Source organism: Sardina pilchardus, chromosome 1 (assembly GCF_963854185.1).
Source record: "Sardina pilchardus chromosome 1, fSarPil1.1, whole genome shotgun sequence".
Lineage (NCBI taxonomy): Eukaryota > Metazoa > Chordata > Actinopteri > Clupeiformes > Clupeidae > Sardina > Sardina pilchardus.
Window position 1 is genome coordinate 35,156,715 of NC_084994.1, and position 23,242 is coordinate 35,179,956.

The window sequence follows — 23,242 nt, forward strand, 5'->3', positions numbered from 1 at the left end:
CTGCGCATCGTTTAGTGTCAGCTGCAGTGGCATACACGTATCGATAAGCAACAGAGTGAAACACAGCGGCTCTTTACAAGTCAGGAAGTCTTTACAAGGCTGCAGTGCAATAGGAGACGACGTTAGTGCAAAATAATGAAGTGAAAAGTTTCATTAAGAAACTAGAAAAGCACTCAGAGAGCGCAGACCTCCGCCAAGCGAAAACATAGCCACCTCCTGGATCCAGACGGAGATACGGATCACTCGTCCTTGGGTCATTTCAAACATTCACTGAAAATGTAATCAAAATCCATCTGTAACTTTTTGAGTTATCTTGCGAACAAACAGACATCCCTGTGATGGAGCAGAAGTGCTGTTGCCACCAGACAACTGGATAGCCTGGGTTCAATTACAAAACCTGCTGCTTGGAGTCTGTGTTGCTGTGTGGATAAATACATATGCTATAAGTGCCAGTTCCTTTGCGTTACTTAAGCTTTCTTTGTCAGACAGTAATTAATCGACTATTGTAAGTAACACATTAGTCCTATGGGTAAGCCTTGCTACACTCAAACAATACCTGCATTTGCATCAGAATTACCACAGAGCACTGTATGAGATGCAGACGGACTACACAACCATGATTACATAGTTACAGTCGTTGACAGTAACAGTAAGTCATTAACATGTCTGTGCATTAGATATAAACACACGGTCAAACTCTACTGGCATTAGTGTAGGTCTGGCCAAAGCTATGCGACATCTGGGTAACTGGACCGACTCCGAGCTTTGGGCTGCTCATTATCCCTCGACCTGCTGCTGGGTACAGTAGATACTTCCTGTACAATACGACATTCCCTAATTGTCTCAATTATGGGGTGGCTCAAATGTCCGCTTCTATCAGTAATATGTTCAGACTGGCTGTGTCAGAAGAATTTTAGTCTGACGTGTCAAAGCGTGGTGGCTGTTACGACAGACTGTTCTAAAATTGGATCGACATTCCAGACCAGGAAAACTTTTAAAGTACAGCACACTCCACATTTTTGGCAGCCCTGGTAAAGTTGTAAGTAAAAATAAGTGTCGCTTTTTTTATTAATCATTTCAGTGATTTATTTTAGTCTCACGATGAAGACAACGAGGACAAACTTTTCTTCAGCATGGGGAACACCATACACAACTCAAATTAATTTGGGAAAACCTCTAAGTCAGGGAATGGTTATAACCAAACAAGTACATTTACACTTCAAAGGACAATTATGAAATCCCAATCAACTGGAATGTGTCTGGACAAGGACATGCATTTACCCTGCCACCAAACATAGTGAGAAGGATGGTAAGAGAGGCAAGAAACTCTAACGGACCACTGTTGGAAAGTGGTCCATAAGTCCTGTGTAGGCCAAGAAAGTTTGACCTACACAGAAGAACGACTACACAAAAGAACCCTAGGCCTACTGATACGTTTGGTCACCGGGAGCATTGAAGTATCATGAAATACCTGGTCATTATAAATCAAAAGTATGTATCGGCCAGGACCGTAGAACTGGGTCATGAATCATGATTGGATCAACCAAATCAGTGAACCAAAACATGTGTCCATATCGAAATAAAAATAGTACCTATTTTTTTTATATATATAAATTGATAAGATTTTTAAACCTCTTTTTAACAATCTTTACCAGGGGTGCCAATAAATGTGGAAGTTCACTGTTTCCCTATCCCTATTCCCTAGTATATACTTTTTCCAGCAAATGCATGTGATGACCTGACAAAATACCTTGAAAATCACCTGTTACAATATTACATAAAAGAGTGGACAAATTACATTTTCCAGGTGTATGTGTGTTTTTTTCTCTCAGCCCAACATGCTTCATTCTTCACACAGCTCAACAAGAGGTGTTACATTAATTAACAGTGACTTACAATACAAAGCACTTTCAACTGAGCGAGTGCCACTAACAGAGCCAGATTGACGTGAAACTTTGACCCTCTCCCTTCTTACCCCCAACCCCCACCCCCCTCCCCAACACCACTACCACCACTACCGCCCCCGCCCCCACCCCCATCCCAACACCCAATAAGTCATTAGAGACCAATGGTGAGTTCCCTCTGGAATAAGGCCAAGAACAAAACTAAAAGAGTAGGGGGGAAAGGAAGAAAAAAATCCAATTGCCATGACCAATATCAATACCCCCCCCCCCCCCCCCCCAGTCCTCCTCCTCCTCCTCCCCTGCGTAACATTCCAGTAGTGGCTTACTGTCCTCATGAGCCTGGCGGAGTCACACGGCGGATTGCCACCTCCCTCCCTCCCCGACTCTCTCTCCCTCTCTTTCTCTTTCTCTCTCTCTCTCTCTCTCTCTTTCCCGCCCCCTCGCACTCAAGGTTCCACCGTCGGCCCGCCACACACTGAAGTCAAATCATTGCTGTTGTTTCAGCCAACGGTAGTCAAAACAAGAAACCGAGGTAAGAATTGAGACCGTTGGCATGTATGGGGCTCGACACAAACACGGTGTCAAGAAGAAGAATGTGCTCACCCATGCTTTTTTCCCCTTCATTTTGTGAAGTCTTTTGACTTCTCCCAAAAGCAGAACGCTGAGACTCAATGTCTCCCTCTTTGTTCATTTCTACCTTACAAACATCCCAAAATATGCCTTGAACTTAAACTATTCATGTGCTATACTCAATATGGTTACAGCAGACACCGTCGTGTGACTTAAACAGTTAATTACTATAATCATTATTTGCAGTAAGAAGTTATCCACTCGCTTTATTATTCTGAACGTTTCCACATTTAAACCAAAAGTATGGCAGGTGTGAAATTCTAAGCTATGGAGACATCAACTAGTATAACACGCCCATACTGGTCTGTTTCATTTGATCTTTTACAGACACAACTCAGGCCTGCACATGAATTAACATGCACGTCTATTTTACAGAGAAATAACACATCTTTTGTTACATCAGCTTTACCTGAATGCCATTAGAAAGAGTACATAACCTTTTGTCTAAATTCTGCTTTTTTTTCTCCTCAATACCACTTAGGTAAACCTTACCTTGTGTCAACGGCTTTTAAGCACTGAAGACAACAAACCTACTAAACGATGGTTTAACCTTCAAGCTGACATAAGCCATGTTAACATTTACTGATGGACTGCCACCATAGGAGTCCACCACCACCACCCTCTGCTTTCAGAGTTGTACATCTTGAAGAAGTGTCTGCAGCAGTGCTGGTCTGTCTGGATCTCTCCTGACTGATTCATACAGCTGAACCAAACTAAAATGACTTATTGGCAGCTAGCGACTAGCGAGCCAAGACGAGACAGATCTAATCTCAACACAGCTATGTACTGTATGTCTGGGATTTATCATTAAACAATACATAAAGGTAGTTAATGCTTTCAGGAGAGAGGAAAACATATTGGAAGGTCCTTCAGATAGGCCTACATTAGCATGCTTAACATAACAAAACAAAATTAAGTGTGACTTGATAGCCAACTTATGAGCATATTATATACTGTCTGGGTCTATTATACTGTATGGGTATTTATCTATATGCTCTCTTGCTTTGTGTGTTAAAGAGTGACTCTCCAGATCCACTCCTCATCAAATGGTAGAAGACCATTAGGTGAGTTGATCAAATCTTCATGTATCAAACACTTATAAATATATAGTGTATATTTACATAGTGCGTATATTATATAGTTATATACGTTTATATATAAGTGTATACTATACACACAGTAAATGAAAAAAGAGGACAAGCTCAGGGATATTTGACCTTTCACCTAAAAGAATAGCACTCTGTGGTAACTAGCGAGCACTCAAACAATCTGTATGTATATTTTGACAGGCGTGATATTCATGCCAAGGTGTTCCTGATAAATGTGCTGGGACCCTGAACCGTTAACAGAAGAAAAGCGAAGATACACACACACAGCCGCTCACATACCTGTCCATTCTCTTGTGTGGAGAGCGGCATTGTGAAGAGTTATTCATTACAGAGGTTGACGCTTAAATGATTAACCGATTGCCATTAAGGCCACTAGGTCGCGGAATGTGATGGCCCCCATATATACTCTGGGGGCCACCAATCGATTGATCATGTCCTCAAACAACAAATTGTGTATTTCACCTACACTTTCATTTTCACGCCACTGTCGTACTTAAAAGAGAGAATCCCGCACACTGTCCATTACACATGCCAAACATTTATTCACAGTATTCACAACGTTTCGGTCACAGACCTTCCTCAGGTGAATTTACCTGATACCATGATACCAGAATTTACCATGACACTGTCGTAAAATGCCCAATGCAAAGGCAGAAGCCACACAGCAGCAGCAACATATGGCATGTGGAGTAACTAAGGGCTGTGATTAAAGGCCAGTCAAAACACTATTACTCCAGCAACACAGTCCACATTGTTGTTTTGTTAGGTCACACTGTTTGTTGGTGTGTTTGTGTTTGGTGGCCGGGCGGCCGCTATGGAGGTGTTTTTTTTTCATCAGCTTTGTTGTAGCACTTAGTGGCCATGGTTTATCCACATGGCGGCATTCCAAGAGCGGGACAAAAAGCGAGTTATCGCTCCCAGCATCACCCTGGACCAGGGACGGGAGAAAGGGAAGTGTGTGTGTGTGTGTGTGTGTGAGTGTGTGTGTGTGTGTGTGGGGGGTCGGGTTTGAGTCAGGTGTTTGGGGGTGGAGGGTGAAGGTGGGTGGGGGGGGTTAAGTGTTAGGTGTTGGGGGAGTGAGGGGGGTGGGGGGTGTTAGGTGTTGAGGGAGTGTGGGTGGGGAGGAGTTTAGCAGGTTTTGAAACAAGATGGCCTCATCTGATAACCCCTAGAGGGCCAAAGAACTGTTCCCACATGTCCCTCTCACACGTTCGCACATATAAAGGAGAAAGGAGAAAGGGAGCCTTGTAAACATTAACATCCCATTGGAAGTGAAGGCGAAAAGTAATCACTTCTTGGGAGGAAAGAGAGAGAGGGAGGGAAGGAGGGAAAGAGGGAGGGAGGGAGGGAGGGAGGAGGACCAGGTGGAGGAGAGAGGGATCTTAAGCACACCCTTGAGTTACCAGTCAGTTCCAGTGTAGTGACACTGCCATAAAACAATTTAACTGTCGTCTTTATCACTAAAGTTGTACTTTTAGAGAACCTGATGAAGTCAAGCCACCTACTTGCTGTAGTTGTGGAGCAGCAGTTACATTAGTACAAAGGGAAACAGAGGGACGAGTGAGAGAGAGAGAGAGTGTGTGTCTCAAACCGCCTACTTGCACACTTTGAATACTTAGTTTAAGCATATAGTGTAGATATTGGGACAATAGTGGGTACAACGGAAGTAGGCGCTCAGTGCACACTAGCGACTACTTGTTCCTCTGGGGTGGACACGTCTTTGCCCCCTATTTTTATATCCTCGTATCCTTGTATCCTATCCTTGTATCCTTTTGTTTGGAAACTATAAGGACTTCCCTGGCCTGCCTGAGACCTACTGACATCAATCCTGAAAATCTGGTCGCACGGCTTTAAACGGGGGGGGGGTGGGGGGGGGACTTTGTGTGACCTCTGAGCTTGGAATACTCGGCCCAGTCACCAGCCTACTCACACCTACCCCAAGGCCCGTATGAGAGGACTAAAGCCTCCAAAGTGTGCCGGTATGAGAGCACTGAATCCTCCAAAGTGTGCTGAGGAGATAGAAATATACCCATGTGAGATCCTTCCAGTGCAAGCGTAAAAAAAAAAAAAAACACGGCAGTTTCATTTTGTTTGTGCATCCCATTGAGGTCACAAAAGCCAGGGCCACAGCAGTATCCAGGTGGCCGTAAACACCCGACGACGCATACACACGCACACACACACACAAACACACACACACACCGGCTGACTACAAATGTACCCTAATCAGCCTACGTCACACACACAACTGCCGCATCTAATTATATCAAAGCCTCCGAGGGCCTCACCTTATCTCATCACCGTGTTGGTTCAAAAATAAAACAGCAGCAATGATTAGTTGAAAGGGGGACACTTAAGGAGAGTTGATATGCAAGGTTGCAAGGTCTGCAGGTTGTCATGCAAGTTGACTATTAGTCTTGTACACATTTCTGATATGGGCCTTTTGTTCTAATTCTATTCAGGATCACATCCCTTGCAGTCCTCCCTGTCACTTCAGTAGTAGTGACCTCCTCTCCTTCACTTGTACATTAACAAACAAAGAAATTGTAACTCGACCAACATGAACCTCAATACTTGAACAGGGTGGCCTGTGACTCATGTAAGTCCTCATGAATACCTATAGGGTAACATTTTACACTAAATGTATGCTTAAAAAGGCTATGGAAACTAAAAACCTATTCAAAGCACTTGATCAGCAGTTTATACCACACTGATAACAACGCACTTTTGTTTGGAGACACGCTGCTACAATATCCATATGTACAGGACAAGGGGGAACGCTCCTGCGCAGTGCATGGTTAAGAGATATAGAATATGAAGTAGTTATGTAGAAATTACCTTTTTTGAACTCCTCCAGCATAGCGTCCAACTTTGTGTCGTTAAAGACAAAATGCAATTGGTGACTGTAAAACTTAGTGATGGTTTTCAGCGGCGTGCAGTCGTCAGGGTCCACAAACGCCAGATCCTTCACGAAGAGCAGGTCCACGATATTGGACCGCTCCCCCTCGAATACTGGGATACGCGTGTAGCCGCTTTCCATGACTTCGGACATAGTGTTGAAGTCGAGGATGGCATCGCCCGGGATCATGAAGCAATCACGCAGCGGTGTCATCACATCCTCCACGGTCTTAGTCCTCAGCTCCAGCGCGCCCTGGATGATGTTCAACTCCTCTTTCACCAGGTCGTTGTACGGATCCGTCACTCTCAGCATCTCCAGGAGTTTCTCTCGGTTGTACACAGTGCCTATCTCCTGTCCCAGCAGGTAATCTAACAATTTGCTCACTGGATACGATGCCGGGAACGTCAGAAGCATGAAAAATTTGGTTAGCAATATTGTGTTAGCACCAACAGCGAGACCGTGTCTGGAGCATATAGCTTGAGGCACAATCTCGCCGAATATGACAATACCAATGGTGGACATCACGACCGCTATCAACCCGTTCCCCGCAATATCATCCAACAAAATCGTCAATGTGGTATTCACCAGGACATTCCCCAACAGAAGAGAGCAAAGCAAGTAGTTCCCCTGGCTTCTAACCGGCTCGATTTTTTTGGCGAAGTTCTTCTCTCGTTCCGTTCCACAGTTCTGAACAATCTGAAGCTCCATGGGGTCCAGTGCCATAAGTCCGAGATTCAAACCGCTGAACATCCCGGAGAGGCAAAGCAGCATGGAAATGAATATCACCTGCAGCCAAAAAGGAAGCAAGAACTTTCTCTCCTCTACCACTATCACTCTCGTGTCGTCCCCATCGTGATAGATCCAAGTGTTTTCCGTCCACGGATCGTGCGCTCCGGCAACAGCAGGTGCTGAAGTGGCAATGCACAGGTAGTACGATTTACTCCTCTCCGTCTTTCGCAAGGGTTTGACCTCAATTTCAACAATCCCCGAAGTCTTACGATTCAAGATTATGTTGGGCAGAATAATTATATCCGAAGTCCTGATCCCACAGGGATGCAATCCTGACGTCTCCTCTTGGCTCTTGTTGTCCCCAGTGGAGCTATCGATGTTCCCGATGACTCTGGACCGCTCGTGTTCCGTGAAGGCAATTTTGGACCACGTCTCGTTGTTTATGTTTTGGCCGTAGATCCTCAGTTTCACCCGAGATCTCTCACTGACCCGCAGAAAGCCCTTATCCATGAAAGAAATGTCGTCCGTGTCCTCCAGCCGTAGTCCAATGATGACCGTCTCCTCGCTCCCCTCCTTACCACTTGTCGGGGCAATTAAGTATCCGCTGACAGTTAAAAAAATTAAAGTCAGGGCTCGAACCCGGCTAAGTGACGCCATTTTTGCAGTGGGTACTGAGACCGAGGGCTCTGCCATGTTGATAATGGGCAACCTCTTGAATGAAAAGGACTTTTAAAAATCAGAGCCAATCGGAGTCCTCCTTCATCTCCGCTGTGCGTCGCTTTAACTTGTGCATCGGACCTGCTTGGCTCAACTACGCGTCCGAAACTGATTACTCCTCTGAGCGGGCTCTGTACGCACTCACGCCTCTACTGGGGTCCCAGAGATAGGCGAGCGCAGTGCCCAATCCAGAGGCGCAGCTAACCAAAGGCGGGCTCATTGCGGTCACTCCAACCAATGGAAAGCAAAAACAAAAGCAATTTAGAAGACAGGAGACAGGACTTTTTCCGCGTGACTTTTTAGGCAGCTTTTGGAAGCAATCGGGTTGTGAATGTTTCCTCTTTTCCTGAAAAGTTTGTAAATACAGTGCCTGGGATAGAAACGAAGTGGTCGAATCAAGTGCTTTTATCTGGCAATGCAATGTTTCTCCAATGGGCATGCACATTAGGCCCTAGATCAGCATGTTATTTTATTAACTAGGTTACAAGAAAATAGTCTGTATCAGTAGGCCAATACTCTACAGAAGTTTTCTTTTTTTTGTTTCACCCATCACCCACCTGTTGCACCTCTACACGATGGCCTACATGATATTTTGTCTAGAGAAAAGGCGTTCTCTGCTTATTTCAGTCTAGATATAAGCATGCAATATTGAACAGGGGAAATCACTGCTCATTTAAGGCAGTTTAAAAAATAATAATAATATTTTTTACTGAAGTCAGTTTTACATGTGCTTTGTGGCTTTCTCTGTGGTGTTGTGTTGACAGTTCCTGTTGGCATTTAACCACATGACACACAGCCATGCACTTCTATAAAACACCTGGGCTCCATCTGCAAGCGCTTAGTTCGGTTGAGGGTTGACCGCGTGTAAACACAATTAACAAGCAGAAATTAAGCTTGTGGATTTCCATATTTATTAGCAAAACAATCAGACAATTGAGGCACATATTGGCAAGTGCAGTTACCTCTTATACTAATACAACAATGCTACAAGCTGGCACAGCATTTCAAATCAGCACATAGAAAAAGAACAACTGATTTAATAGACTGTTGGGCATGTAATTTGACAGCCACCGATTATGATACCATTATGGTAACATGTAACATTGAGGTACCATAACTGCATCCCACACAGTTCAGTTCCAAAGATAGCAAATTCAGTGCAGATATCTCAATGTTACTATAACATAGAATTAAATCTCAGTTCACAATGACAATTATTTTTTCTTAATTAAGTTCAATTAAGTTTCTTTTGTCATATTTCAGCATCAAATCAATTGTTTTTTCTTTTCAATCATTTTTTAAGTATTCCAGTCATATCTTCCCAAACCTAATCTGGGAATGTCTATTTCCTATGCTTAGCCTTTCCATAACCATGATGTCAAACAGCCTAATGTCAAACACAGACTATGCAATTCCATTGCTCTGCACAGAATACTGTTAGCAGTAAACAGTTAGCACCAAAGAATAAGATGTTTGGTCAAGTGTTTTATCAGTCAAACTCCAGCAGGACAATACTTCTTAATCATCAAGTCTTGGTGTAGACTTTGGTGGACATGTGGACATTCTCAAACTTGTACTTCCTGACACTTTTAGTACAATTGGTTTAATTACCACAATACATTATTTTACTGCCAACATCTGACAGAACGCCAATGATTCGATTTGAGATTGATTTTTGCTGTGCCCCTGCCCTATTTCCCCATGTTTAATTGCAACGTCGTCTCGTAGTCTCACTTGCAGCACGCCTCTTGTGCACTACAGCACCCCCCTGTGGCCGGAGAGGGAGTTGCCTTCCCCAGCTGCTCCACCAGTTCGAAAGGATTTGAGGACACAGCCTGAGGGAAAGACAATAATAGTACATGAGTGGAGCACAAACCCCATTATGATTCACGATACGCTGAATTGTGCCTCAGTGTCATCGTGCCTCATTTAATCAAATATCTTTCTATCTTAACACACATGTATCCCTTCAGAGCCATCGTGTCGTGAGTTCCAGACAGTTTTTTTAATATCAGGTAACGCCCTCCCCCAACCCCAGATTCAGGCGTAATCCTTATCTGTTTTCAGGATATTAGTCTTTTAGCAGCTTCTATTTGTGTTTCGTGGTTTGTTCAAATAAGGTACTATGGGGTATCTTATAAGGGGCATGGCGAATACAACGAGGAAAATAAGTTGTATTGCATTTTAATTTGGAGGGTATACTTATTCAGTAGCGCAATTAGATACAAACATTGAGATAGGAATTTTGGGAATGACAGAACACACAGAAAAATAGACCTAAATATATATTTTACTATCCCCTTGAGGAAACTTCTCAATGTGCACACACTCATACTTAAACCGAAACACAAACACACATTCTGGGGGAAAAAGTTATAAATAGGACATACTCATACTGTATAGTCATTCTCACTCCGGGAGTCAGAATTCCAACTTTCTAAGTGGCCTGATTTGTGTTCACATCTCTGAAACTCCACAGACGTCAACAAATGTTTATCGACTAACAATCAAATAGCGGGCCATTCATGAATTAGTTGTTGTGCCTTGTTTCCTCAGTTACCTCAGATGATGGTAAAGTTTCCTCAGTTACACCAGGGGGGTATTCCAAGTACATAGTTTAGTAACAAACCTGGGTAAGTTAACTCAGGGTAAGTGGTAAACCTTCTAATAGAAGAGCTGTCCAGCTTTATTCTCCTAACTAAACAATGCCATTGGGCTCTTGTTGTAGGTGGTTTACCACTTACTCACCGAGGTTTTATCACTAAACCACGTACTTGAAATACCCCCCAGATCATAGTAAATGTGTCATGTTTTTTTCTTTTCTTTTTTTTTCTGTGATCAGGAACTCCATACAGTGCCAGGTGATAAGACTCAAACGATCGCCTCACCTACATGCTTTGCTTTCAAGCATTTGCCTGGTTTATATAACGACGAATGGGGGAAGATAAAAAAATAAAAAAAGACAACCCAGCATGTTTGTCGGTGGTTATAAATAAACCCTAAAACAACTCTTCCTTTTGTGTCTGAGAGGATTCAGTGACCATGAACACTGATAAGGGGGAATTCTTTGGTCGTACAGGCTTGGCATTCCTCTCTGTCCAAGGTCCACGGTAGTCTCCCATACAGACACAGCTGTGTGGCCTTGCCGTCTTGGTCACCTCACCGCCCACAACACCAGGGCAGGGCTCGAGTGTCTGGAGTTGTCTAAACGCACGTTTTAAGTTCCCGTTGATTCACTTCCCTTATTATGTTAGTCAGTGTGGCCTCTTTTGGTTAAATCACACCACATGTCTGTTGGTCATCACGGTCTTTATTATTCACCTGACCTGCTTTGGATATTGAAGCAGGAATAAATTATGATTATCGTTGAATCAATATATCATGTTATGGTAATATCTCCTATTATCACTGAAACTAATATATCATGATATCTTTTACGTGGTGCATTTTGCTTTGTTTTTTTGTTTTTGTTTTTCTTCAAGAAAGACAAAACCTGTTTCAATTTAACTTCAGTGATCACGTGCTTAAGGATTTATATATATTTATATATATATATATATATATATATATATATATACATACATACATACATACACACACACACACTATATTGCTAAAAGTATTCGCTCACCTGCCTTGACTCACATATGAACTGAAGTGAAGGCTGAAGTGAAGGCTTTCCACAAGGTTTAGGAGTGTCTTTATGGGATTGTCTTATAGGAGTGTCTTTATGGGATTGTTTTACCATTCTTCCAGAAGTGTATTTGTTACTGTAAGTCACGCACTGATGTTGGACGAGGAGACTGGCTCTTAGTTTGGTTGAGGTCAGGACTCATCAGTCAAGTTCATCCTCACCAAACTCCGTCATCCATGCCTTTGTGGACCTTACTTTGTTCAATGGTGCACAGTCATGTTGGAACAGGAAGTGGCCATCCCCAAACTGTCCCCACTAGGTTGGGACGATGGAATTGTCCAAAATGTCTTGGTTAATGCTGAATCATTCAGACTTCCTTTCACTGCAACTAAGGGGCAAAGCCCAGCTTAGGGATGGTCCCTTCCTCTTCCAACATGACCATAAAGACATGGATGACAGAGTTTGGTGTGGATGACCTTGACTGGCCTGCATGGAGTTCTGACCTCAACCTCAACAGAACACCTTTGGGATGAACTAGTGCGGATACTGAGACAGTGAAAGGAACTCTGAACTGATTCAGCAATAACCAAGACATTTTGGACAATTCCATGCTTTTTCGCAGACTGCATATTTCACTGGCTTTTTGAAGATACTTTTGAAACTAAAGTAAACAACTGGAATACCCTAACGCAAGCTTATTAGTGTTGTCTGTTTATTTGCGGTCATTTCAGTTCCCAAAATTCCTATGGTGCATATATAGACAGGGAAAAATCCAGAACGATCTAATAAAGGTCACTACCAAACTTTCTCAATTGATTCTATAGTACTTTTCCGCGTAGAATCCATTTCTGCTTGAGACATTTTTATATCACGCATAGTTAATGAGATGCATATTGCATATTTGAATACATTAGGGCAATTCCATATCAGTTGGAACAGGTCCGACACCATGGTCCTCAGTTTTTCCTGATTTTTGGTCCAAATGTTCCTCCATGTCTCATTAGAAGAAAACCAAAATTTTAGCTGGGTATCTTGTTTAGTTTCTGAGATATGGCTCTTCAAATGTGGTTAGACGTGTCCTAAAATAAAGGCTGAAAATTCCTGTATTTAATGAGCACCACTTTTTTTTAATCCCCTCTCCTCTCTTAAGGCTACCATATTATTTTCTAAACATTTGAACACTGGGGCAGTACCCTGTGTTGTTGTCCAAAATCACAAAGGAATTACAGTCCTTCCCACCATTGGAGACTTATTCATCGAAACAAACCCATATTTTTTTTTTTAAAGCAATGAAAAAAAAGCCTGTTTTTGTTCTCTTATGGTCATGAATGCCTAGCACTCACATTTTTAAAACTCTGCATATATATAGTCCATGAGTGAGAGAACATGTTGACAAAAAAATTGAGATGTTTTTTTTTTCTTATTTCGAGGCTATGAGCCTTCAAAGTTGGCCAAAATGGCGTTTTTCCTAAAAATGCCACTTTTTTTGCCTTTTTCCAAGGACAAGATGAAATGCAAATCCAACATTTCTTTTTTTCTGCAATAGTGTGGCACTTCGTAGATCATGTGAATGTGGTAGATCCGACCTGTCCATTTTAATATCCCCACAGCACATGTCTGAAGCTAGAAAAAATGAAAAAATGTCTTGGCTGAAGGAGGTGTTGGTTTGATTTGTATGAACCTCTTAGAAGGACAATATGGGATGTAAATCCATTTTATCTTTTGAGGGATCAGAATGCCATCCTGTAAACAGGATAAAAATGTTATATCCCATTTTTACTCTTTAGTGATCCCTTAAAATATGTCCAAAAGTTGTCATAAATGGGGGAAAAAAGGCGACTAAATTGAGGGGCTTAAATGGCCAAGTGGATCAAGTCACAAGGCTAAAAATGAAATATAAGACAGAAGAGATACTGAGGGAGAACACTGTTAAATGTATAATCCCTGCTATGATGGCCTTTGAACCCACTGTGTCCCTAACTGAGGTTCATTCTCATTAAACAAATTTCTTCTGCATGAAGCATATTGTCTCCTGGTTGCTGTTGGAGTTACCGTTGGATGCAGCATGCATTGTGATTTGTTCTAATGGTATCCCTGGACAGTTAACCTGAGATCCACTTAGATAAACATAACCCTAGGACCAGTGAAAATCCTACACTTTTTGGTCATCCATATCCATCCATAAGTTAAATTAATAATATTTTCTTTATGTCACACAAAGTGGGTACCGATCAACTCCAAATGGTCTGAAACATACTCTTACACAATATCTCAAACCATGATTTTGGCCTCAACACTTACAGTTACTGTTTTTTTTATTTCAATTTAATTAATTTCAATGAGAAATAGTTTTTTGCGAACAACTATTGAACGGAAGGTCGTAGACTCAATCTGATTTGCTCCATCACACATAATTCACCCATGAGGATCAAGCAAGAAGTGAATGTTTATTTCTATGACCTTCCGTTCTCTAGATATAGCCTTTTTAAAGTTTATTTCCTGTTTTAAACCAACTTCCGGTTATCACAGGATATTAGGGACACAGTGGGTTCAAAGGCCATCGTAACAGGGTTAAACATTTCACAGTGTTCTCCCTCAGTTTCTCATCTGTCTTATATTACATTTTTAACCTTGTGTGACTTGATCCACTTGGCCATTTAAGCCCCTCAATTTAGTTGCCTTTTTCATTTTTGACAACTTTTGGACATATTTTAAGGGATCACTAAAGAGTAGAAATGGGATACAACATTTTTATCCTATTTACAAGATGGCATTCTGATCCCTCAAACAGAAAAAATGGGTTTACACCCGATATTGTCCTTCTAAGAGGTTCATACAAATCAAACCAACACCTCCTTCAGCCAAGACTATTTTTCATTTTTTCTAACTTCAGACATGTGCTGTGGGGATATTAGAATGGACAGGTCGGATCTACCACATTCACATGATCTACGAAGTGCCACACTATTGCAGAAAAAAATAAATGTTGGATTTGCATTTCATCTTGTCCTTGGAAAAAGGCAAGAAAAGTGGCATTTTTAGGAAAAAACCATTTTGGCCAACTTTGAAGGCTCATAGCCTCGAAATAAGAAAAAAAAAACATCTCAATTTTTTATCAACATGTTCTCTTACTCATGGACTATAAATATGTAGAGTTTTAAAAATGTGAGTGCTAGGCATTCATGACCATAAGAGAACAAAAACAGGTTTTTTTTTCATTGCTTTCAAAAAAAATATGGGTTTGTTTCGATGGATAAGTCTCCAATGGTGGGAAGGACTGTAATTCCTTTGTGATTTTGGACAACAACACAGGGTACTGCCCCAGTGTTCAAATTTTTAGAAAACAATATGGTAGCCTTAAGAGAGGAGAGGGGTTTAAAAAAAAGTGGTGCTCATTAAATACAGGAATTTTCAGCCTTTTTTTAGGACACGTCTAACCACATTTGAAGAGCCATATGTCAGAAACTAAACAAGATACCCAGCTAAAATTTTGGTTTTCTTCCAATGAGACATGGAGGAACATTTGGACCAAAAATCAGGAAAAACTGAGGACCATGGTGTCGGACCTGTTCCAACTGATATGGAATTGCCCTAATGTATTCAAATATGCAAATTATCTCATTAATTATGCGTGATATAAAAATGTCCCAAGCAGAAATGGATTCTACGCGGAAAAGTACTATAGAATCAATTGAGAAAAGTTTGGTAGTGACCTTTATTAGATCGTTCTGGATTTTTCCCTGTCTAATATGGATTGTCTCAGGCAGGCGTTATACAAATTAGTGAACCATGTTAACACAGGTATCTGATCTGAGCCACTATCAAACGTAGATGTGAACGGGACGACAAAACAACCCCGCAAACATTTTATTTAGTTTTAAAGCATCTTTGCTTGTAGCACCATGTGGTGAAACGTTTCCTTTAAGAATGCTGATATATATTGCACATGCGATTTGATAGGTCAATCAAGGAGATGAAAGCTGTAGGAGATGAACGCTACCTGAGGCTTGGCGCAGCAGGGGCTGCTGGGAGTTCCAGGAGGCTGGAAGGTGAACTCGGAGGCGAACCTGGAGCACTTCAGGATGTTGCCAATCTCCGCACCCACCTCCATCACCTCTTCCACCTGGGAGGAGAAAGGGGAGGAGAGGTGGAGGGGCATATTAGAGAATGAGAGGATTAGGATGAGAATAGATTATAGATTGGGGGGGGCATATTAGAGAATAGGTGGATTTGAATTCATGTAGCCGTCTAAAGACGACTGCAGACGTGACTATTTCTGACATTCTGTCTTTCAAACCGGAATTGTACATACGTACAAAAACGTATCAGAATGTTGAAAATGTATCAGAATGTCAGAAATAATCTGACATTCTGCATTCTGCATGTCTGTAGTCGTCGGCTACATGAAGTCGAATCCACCTAATGAGAGAATTAGGATGAGAATAGATGATATTTCGACAGTCCTAGCCATTTCAATAACAGTCCTAACCCAACGGTCCTAAATGTATACATGAAATCACTAGCCTGGGTGTTCCCATGCTGCCTTGCGCACAATTTCATTCACGCTGCTAAGGCAGTCTGGAAACTACCACCAGAGACACTTATTAAAAAGACTTTGCTACCACCCTCATATTTGCCTGAGATGGGGGACTAATTACAGAACAGGGGGGAAAGCAAGACGATGGTGAGCTATGCACAGACACATTTTGACCATTCAAAGCGAAATCAGTCGTTTTGCGCACAACGTTATTTTGAGAAAATCAACAATAACAAACTTCCGGGTTAAAATGCTGAATTTCACATTTTCGCATAATTCGACTGTATACAGTCTACAGTTTCATATCGTGAACGCATTTCACGGAAAAACATACGTTTTGACTGTTAAACCCGGCGAAGATTCAACACATTTGCCGTCATTCCCGTTGTGCGCGCGCCGCTTAAAAAGGTGATTTCTCCTCTTCTGGCATATCGTGACAGGAGAACCATGTCAACTTTGGATGCTGTTATCTTAGCGATAGTTTGTGTAATACCCTCGATATACATATCGTTGGAAGCTTAGTTTATGGCCGTTCATGTGAACACAATAACTTAATTTATTAAATTTTATCGAAACGACTGGTTCCGCTTTACAGGGTCACATATGATGAGTTTAGGACAGTAAGCCTGAGTCAACATAGAACTGTGGGGTGTCCTACGAAGCTCGATTAGTGGCTTAGCGAGGTATGTTGCGCTCAAAACCAGGGTATGCTGTCATACGAAAGTGGATTTGTTTTAGCGTCGCTGTATCACCATGGTATCTTATGCTCGCAACCAAACCTGGTCGGGAGCGGGTTATGTGCTTAGTTATAGCTCAAATCGTGAAATATCACCGCCCTCTGACCAATTCTTACCAATCCATTATCTTGAAAAACGAAGGTATCTCACGTGTGCTAATCTGTCATACTTTGAACAGGTCCAGCCCCGCCTCTGCAAACATTTTGAATCTCGAAGGCGCTTTTAACTATGTTGTGCGTGCAAATATGTCACTACTATGGACATGCATGCCATACAATATCTGATGACCATCGACTTTTTGATGTTATAGGTTAGACACTAAAAAAGACCACCCTAGATTTCGCTACCGCTCATAAATGCGGAAGTAATCGTTTTTAAACCTAGGCTGTCTTGTGCGTCTCCACGTTTCCCGATTGGTCAAAATCACCCCAACCACGAGAACGCGCACAGATCTGAGCTGAAAGCCTAGTTTGACAAATTTATCACATACCTGCTGTCGTAGGATCACTTAACTTAATACCTGAGCTGAGGCTTTGTGCAGCCTCGATATGTCTAGATAACCTAGATTTGTCTAACTTGCTTCGTAGGACACCCCACTGTACTGGCAGGAAAAATGTCCATGAAGTAAATCTGGCTCCTGTGAATGTGTGACCACTTTTAGGGCGAACCTTGAAAGTATGTTTTGCATCAAACTCCAGAGCCTTCTCTGAGCCCGTGACGTTCCCGTCGTACATCACCAGGCACTTCTCTGTAGATGTACATTTTGGCACCTTGAAGAGGCGGTATGTGGCCGAGATAAATTTATATCCATCTGAAAGAGAAACGTCTATGAATATAGTTTTGCAGTTCATCTGCATATATAGAGTTCAATTCTGGATAGAAACTACAGCTCTGGAGAAAAAAAAAATTGAATGAGTTGACAGTCATATTCAAAATGCAGTGGTCTCTTAATTTTGAACTATGACGGTCAACTCATTCAAATGTCACTCTGCAGCCATAGGATGACAGTGGTCATGCAGTGGTCTCTTCATTTTTCCCAGAGCTGTAGTATTTAAACGTCTCAAACCACTGATTCTTACGGTGGTGTATTGCTGTCACACTAGAAATAAAAAAAAAGGCTCAGTATCAAGTAATTACGTGAAAGCTTCAAGTAATAACGTGATAATATCATATCTTGAAATAACATGATATTTTCGTGTTATAACGTGAAAATATCATTATCATGAAATAACGTGATAATTTCATGTAATAACGTGAAACTTATCTTGTTAAAACGTGAAAAAGATCTTGTTATAACAAGAAACTTTCATGTAATTACTTAATACTGAGCCTTTTTTTTTTATTTTTAGTGTGACAACAATACACCAGCGTAGATTCTAACATGCTTGGTGTCTGTGCGCGCCGATCAAACAGGCCTTATTACCCAGCAGCTTCTCAAGCTCGGGGTTGTCCACGGTGATGATACTGGCGGTAACCAATAGGGGCGTGCTGAAGCCCACCTCCTCGGCCAATCGGTTGAGATCCTCCCACCACAGGGCTCCGCCGATACACTCCCCTTCAGGAAGAGAAGAAACGGCCTGAATTACTACTACTTAGGAACAACAACACATGTCCACTGTCCACGCTCATTGGCTAGTTACTGATCTTGTTAGATTCTTGCTAACCAAGATCTAGTGCCTCTACTGCTTACATGTAAATTCCTCCTGGTTCTTTGGGACACTGGGAACACAGGTTACTTGTTAAGAACTGACATAATGTATAAGACTTTCCTATGTTAATTAATATCAGACAAACTTAACGTTCAAACTTTGGACTAATTCTACGCAAAAAACGTCCTTCAGGTCCAAGGTCCTGTTCACAGGATTCTTATTAAATAATAATTGCCAGATAGATGTATGTTATCTTTAGCTTATCTTTTCGTACCCCACAAGACTTTATGAGACTTCACGTGCTCAGGGAGTCTGCTGCTGCTGTACACATCGCTGAAGTACAGCTCCCCTCCATCCTGAAAGATAACAGCACGCCTGTTCATCAAGCACAGTATACATTCTTCGAGATGAAAAGTTGCCTTTTCTTTCTCTCAGTTCACACTGAGGGCACTGCTGTTCAAAAGACTTGTCTTCATAGGAACATTAACCAAAGAGCTACAACACAAAGAGCAACTGGATTTGTACAGCTGACCTACGGTTCAACTGTGAACAGAGTATATCATCCTCATGAAAGGCCACTTTACCTTAAGCACGTCATAAGCCTCCCTCAAAACCTTTGTCTTGTCTGGAGAGAGATTAACCACACAGTTTGATCTGAAAGGGGACAAAAACCAATCTGACAGTCAGTAAAAAAAGGCAACTGCAAGGCAAAGCATGCAAGGCAAGGCATGCATTTAAAAAATAACGGCACATCTTAAAACAAGCAAATTAATGGCAAATGCAAATTAATGGAGTCAGAGAGAGAGTCAAAGGGGAGCTACACCAGGCACGTAACTGAAGCATTCCGTTCGCAACGCGTATGCTGCGGCAGTTAATCATCACTATAACCAATGGAAGTAGCTACACCAGACGCGACAGTGGCGCGTACAGTACATACATTCGGGAAAAAAAAAAAAAATAGACCAGTCTTCTAAAATGGATTTTACGCGTCGCAAACGGAACGCTTGAGTTACGCGCCTGGTGTAGCTCCCCTGTCACTCATGGGCTTACATGATGATGTCATAGGAGCCTTTCTGCAGCCCCGCCTCCTGGAGAGCCTCAATGTATCCTTGAACAAAGTCCACGTTGGGCTGTTTATAACCAAACTTCTGCATGTGGTAATCTACGTGCTTGCGAGCCACCTCAAGCTGCAAAAAAAAAAAATTAACAAGGCCAGATTAGCGGCTGTCAATAATTTGACATTAATGATGATTGCCTGTTTTCCAGGCAATAGGGGGAAGCTAGCGACCTCAAAACCCAAAACATTTCCAACCAAATAATGCTTAGAACATAGTAATGACATTGGACAGGTTTTCTCACACAGGATCCAAACGAAAAAGACAAGAGAGTACTTGAAAACTACTTGCCTTGTCATTGAAACATGTACCGTAATGTCCCGACTATTAGCCGTGGCTTATACATTGATTTTGCAAATTTTCCTCAGCTACTGTATGAGGTTAATAAAGGGGCGACTTAATATGGTGTTAATATGGTTTCTGTACTACTGTACAGTACTGAATTACTGTACGCCCATTAGGAACATCAAACAGCTTCCAGTGGCCCTATCTTGTAAGGGCATTGTATGTGTGCATACATGCACTGGTGGTGCTTAGTGAGGTTCCCCATTCACTGTAAAGTGATTTGGGTCCCTTGAAAGCCGCAACATAAATGCAATGTGCTGTTGTTGTTGTTGTTGTTGTTGTTGTTGTTGTTGTTGTTGTTGTTGTTGTTGTTGTTGTTGTTGTTGTTGTTGTTGTTGTTGTTGTTGTTGTTGTTGTTGCTGCTGCTTTGGGTGCTTTGAAAAGTGCTACATAAATGCCGTTGTTGTTGTTGTTGTTGTTGTTGTTGTTGTTGTTGTTGTTGTTGTTGTTGTTGTGTGTTCCTACCTGACCCTCGGTCATGTCGATCCCGGTGATGTGGCCCTTCTCTCCCACCAGGTGACTCAGCATGTAGACGTCCCGGCCGCTCCCGCTGCCCAGGTCCAGCACGCGGCACGCCTCCAGGCACTCCGGCACCACCAGCCCGCAGCCATAGTACCTGCAGCACAGCCAGGAGAGAGGGGGCCTAGTTACAGTACCACACACACACACACACACACACCACCAGCCCACAGCCATAGTACCTGCAGCACAGCCAGGGGAGAGGGCCTAGTTACCACACACACACACACACACACACACACACACACACACACACACACACACACCACCAGCCCACAGCCATAGTACCTGCAGCACAGCCAGGAGAGAGGGCCTAGTTACAGTACCACACACACACACACACACACACACACACACACACACACACACACACACACACACACTCGGAAGGATGACGAGGAAAAACAGACACACACACACACACACACACACACACAGTGTCTGCATTTTCCATTATAAAGAGTGATGGGGTCATGGTAATTCATGAATCATTTATTAATAGATAATAAATGCATAGATTGTCTTACTTGGCTGTGACGTCGGGGTGGACCTCCTTTAAAGCTTTTCTTATATAGGCAGGGATGGGCTTGGCAGAGGGCACACAGGCATTGGACTTCAGGTCCGCGGTGCTCTTCAATCTTTCGCCGTAGTATTCCTAGTTTGGGAACAACGGTTATGAGGACAAGCCCTCCCAATATGCCCATGAAGTTAGCTATTTGTGTGACTAAAGTTAAATAAAAACCTGTAAAACATTGTTGCATTTAACAATTACAAATGTTTTGTGAAACTTCTGCTGATCATTTCAAAAATGGTCCTGAAGTTATATAGCTGCAAATGTTAACAGATGTCTCGCTGGTCAGCCAAAGAGTAGGCCTACACACAATGCCACAGGATTCATAACCCCATAACCATAAAATAAATCATAGGGTGTAGCAATCGGCAGTAGTGAATTCCAGCCTTGTCACGATTACAAGCCAACTCCTAAATAGTGGCCTACTGGCCTAATGGACCAATTGGCTCCATGCCCGTCCATTCACGAATATGTAGCCTATGTGTTAGGCCTATAGCGTTTTAAGTCGATATAGCGGCCTATCCCGTCTAACTGATTTGGTATTGTTAATTACATGGTTGATAGAATGGCCGTCAACTCATTCCACCACAGGTTCACAATACTGTAAACTTCCTCATTTAAAATCCCCTGGTCAGCCAGAAAACGATGCACACAGGACAGTCATAGCCATAGATAACCACTCATTGGCCTACTCATAAACCCCACAGACACACTCATGTTGTCATCTGGCTGCAGTGCGTGTCGTCCTCGTCAGGGTGACAAGTTAGCCCCTCTAATACTGCAGGAACATAAAGTTGGTCCAATGTGGTCCCATGAACACAAACTTGAAATCTCACTTTTCTACATGTAGCCTGCATGTGTTTAACGTACCTTTACATCACTGTGGATGGAAGTGTTTGGATTCCTGTTGGAATAAATATGAAGAACTGGTTTAGTGTTGTGCACTCTCAATCAGCCTCTATCACGGGGCTGTACTGTATAGCTGCTATGACACTACGTTAACTTTTTGGTAGTTCCAAAAACTTCATCTGTAGGCGACACTCCAGGAATAAACAACAAACAAACAAACAAACAGGCTGACATTGTTTTGCAGCACATGCTATGTATCAACTAGCACCACATTGATTAACTGCCAAGCGAAGCGAAAGCATCAGAGAAGTACAGTCGGATCTGAGAAACACATCTCCAGTTAGCATCAACGTTACCTGTTATCACCCAGATTCGTTGACATCTTCAATCAACTTGAACTCACTTTGCTTCCAAAAAAATAATTTAAAAATTCCCGATTATCGACAATGTGATCACGAGCAAAGATATACCAAGCACAGATAGCTGTCTACATAGCAGACAGAGTTGTTGCTTTTATGTCTGTCAGTGCACGGGACAACACAACTGGAACACACGGAACTCCTCCTTTATTTCACAATAAAAGTCCTGTAGAAGGCGCTAGAAGCCAATCTTACCACTAGTCATGAGTCATGCCGAATTTGTATGGAATTTGCTCGATTAATTGACTGTTGGTAAAGGGGAATGTACATGAAATAAAAGAGTTGGAGAAAAAATGACATTGTGAATCAATCACAGGCCATGCAAGGCTATTAGGCTACCTTAAATCAATGAACATACTGGGCAATAATGTTGCACATAATAATAAATTAATCAATTAATTGAAAAAAATAATACATTCGAGTTACCAGCTGGCAGAGCCACAACTTTATTTTGAAATAGTGTGAAAATGTATTCCTTCACATGCGCCAAACAGCAGGCTACAGGATTGAAAAACAAATGTTAATGCTAATTGCTTGACTAGACCAACTTAAATTTGGCCTGGACAGCGGTTAAAGTTTTTAGTTCCACTGGTTAACTAAAGAATAACATGCACAACAGTGCGTTTCATCCTCGTCACGATGACACCAGCTCCATTCTAGTGGCCTATTGACCCAAGGTCCATGGGTCGATGCTGCCATGGACTAGGCTACTAGTACTAGGGCTACAGATGAAAAAAAAAAAATGCCATGACAAGATGTAAACTCGTCGACATGTCCAATGATATAGCGTATAGTTGCTGTGATAAACACATGTTGCATGTTGAATTATAGCCTACAGATGAAATTATGTCATAGGCTAAGTAGGCCTACTTACATTCT

General features: G+C 42.1%; 2 protein-coding genes across 2 annotated transcripts in view; both read right to left on the bottom strand.

Moving 5' to 3' along the window:
• cnnm2b (cyclin and CBS domain divalent metal cation transport mediator 2b) overlaps positions 1-7,964 on the bottom strand; it is a 28,344-nt gene extending 20,380 nt beyond the window's left edge. The window contains exon 1 of the mRNA XM_062530789.1: positions 6,482-7,964. Within this exon, the coding sequence (XP_062386773.1) occupies positions 6,482-7,964 (1,483 nt within the window). The remainder of the gene's footprint in view (positions 1-6,481) is intronic.
• A 798-nt stretch (positions 7,965-8,762) lies between these two features.
• Positions 8,763-22,482, bottom strand: as3mt (arsenite methyltransferase). The gene is made up of 11 exons (XM_062543235.1): positions 22,301-22,482; positions 21,966-21,999; positions 21,052-21,179; positions 20,471-20,621; positions 19,596-19,732; positions 19,130-19,199; positions 18,820-18,901; positions 18,320-18,451; positions 17,565-17,707; positions 15,623-15,745; positions 8,763-9,823 (listed from the first exon to the last, which is right to left on the bottom strand). Exons 1-11 carry the CDS (start codon positions 22,324-22,326, stop codon positions 9,719-9,721), a joined length of 1,131 nt encoding a protein of 376 aa, XP_062399219.1. The 5' UTR covers positions 22,327-22,482; the 3' UTR covers positions 8,763-9,718.
• Between the last annotated feature and the right edge of the window lie 760 nt (positions 22,483-23,242).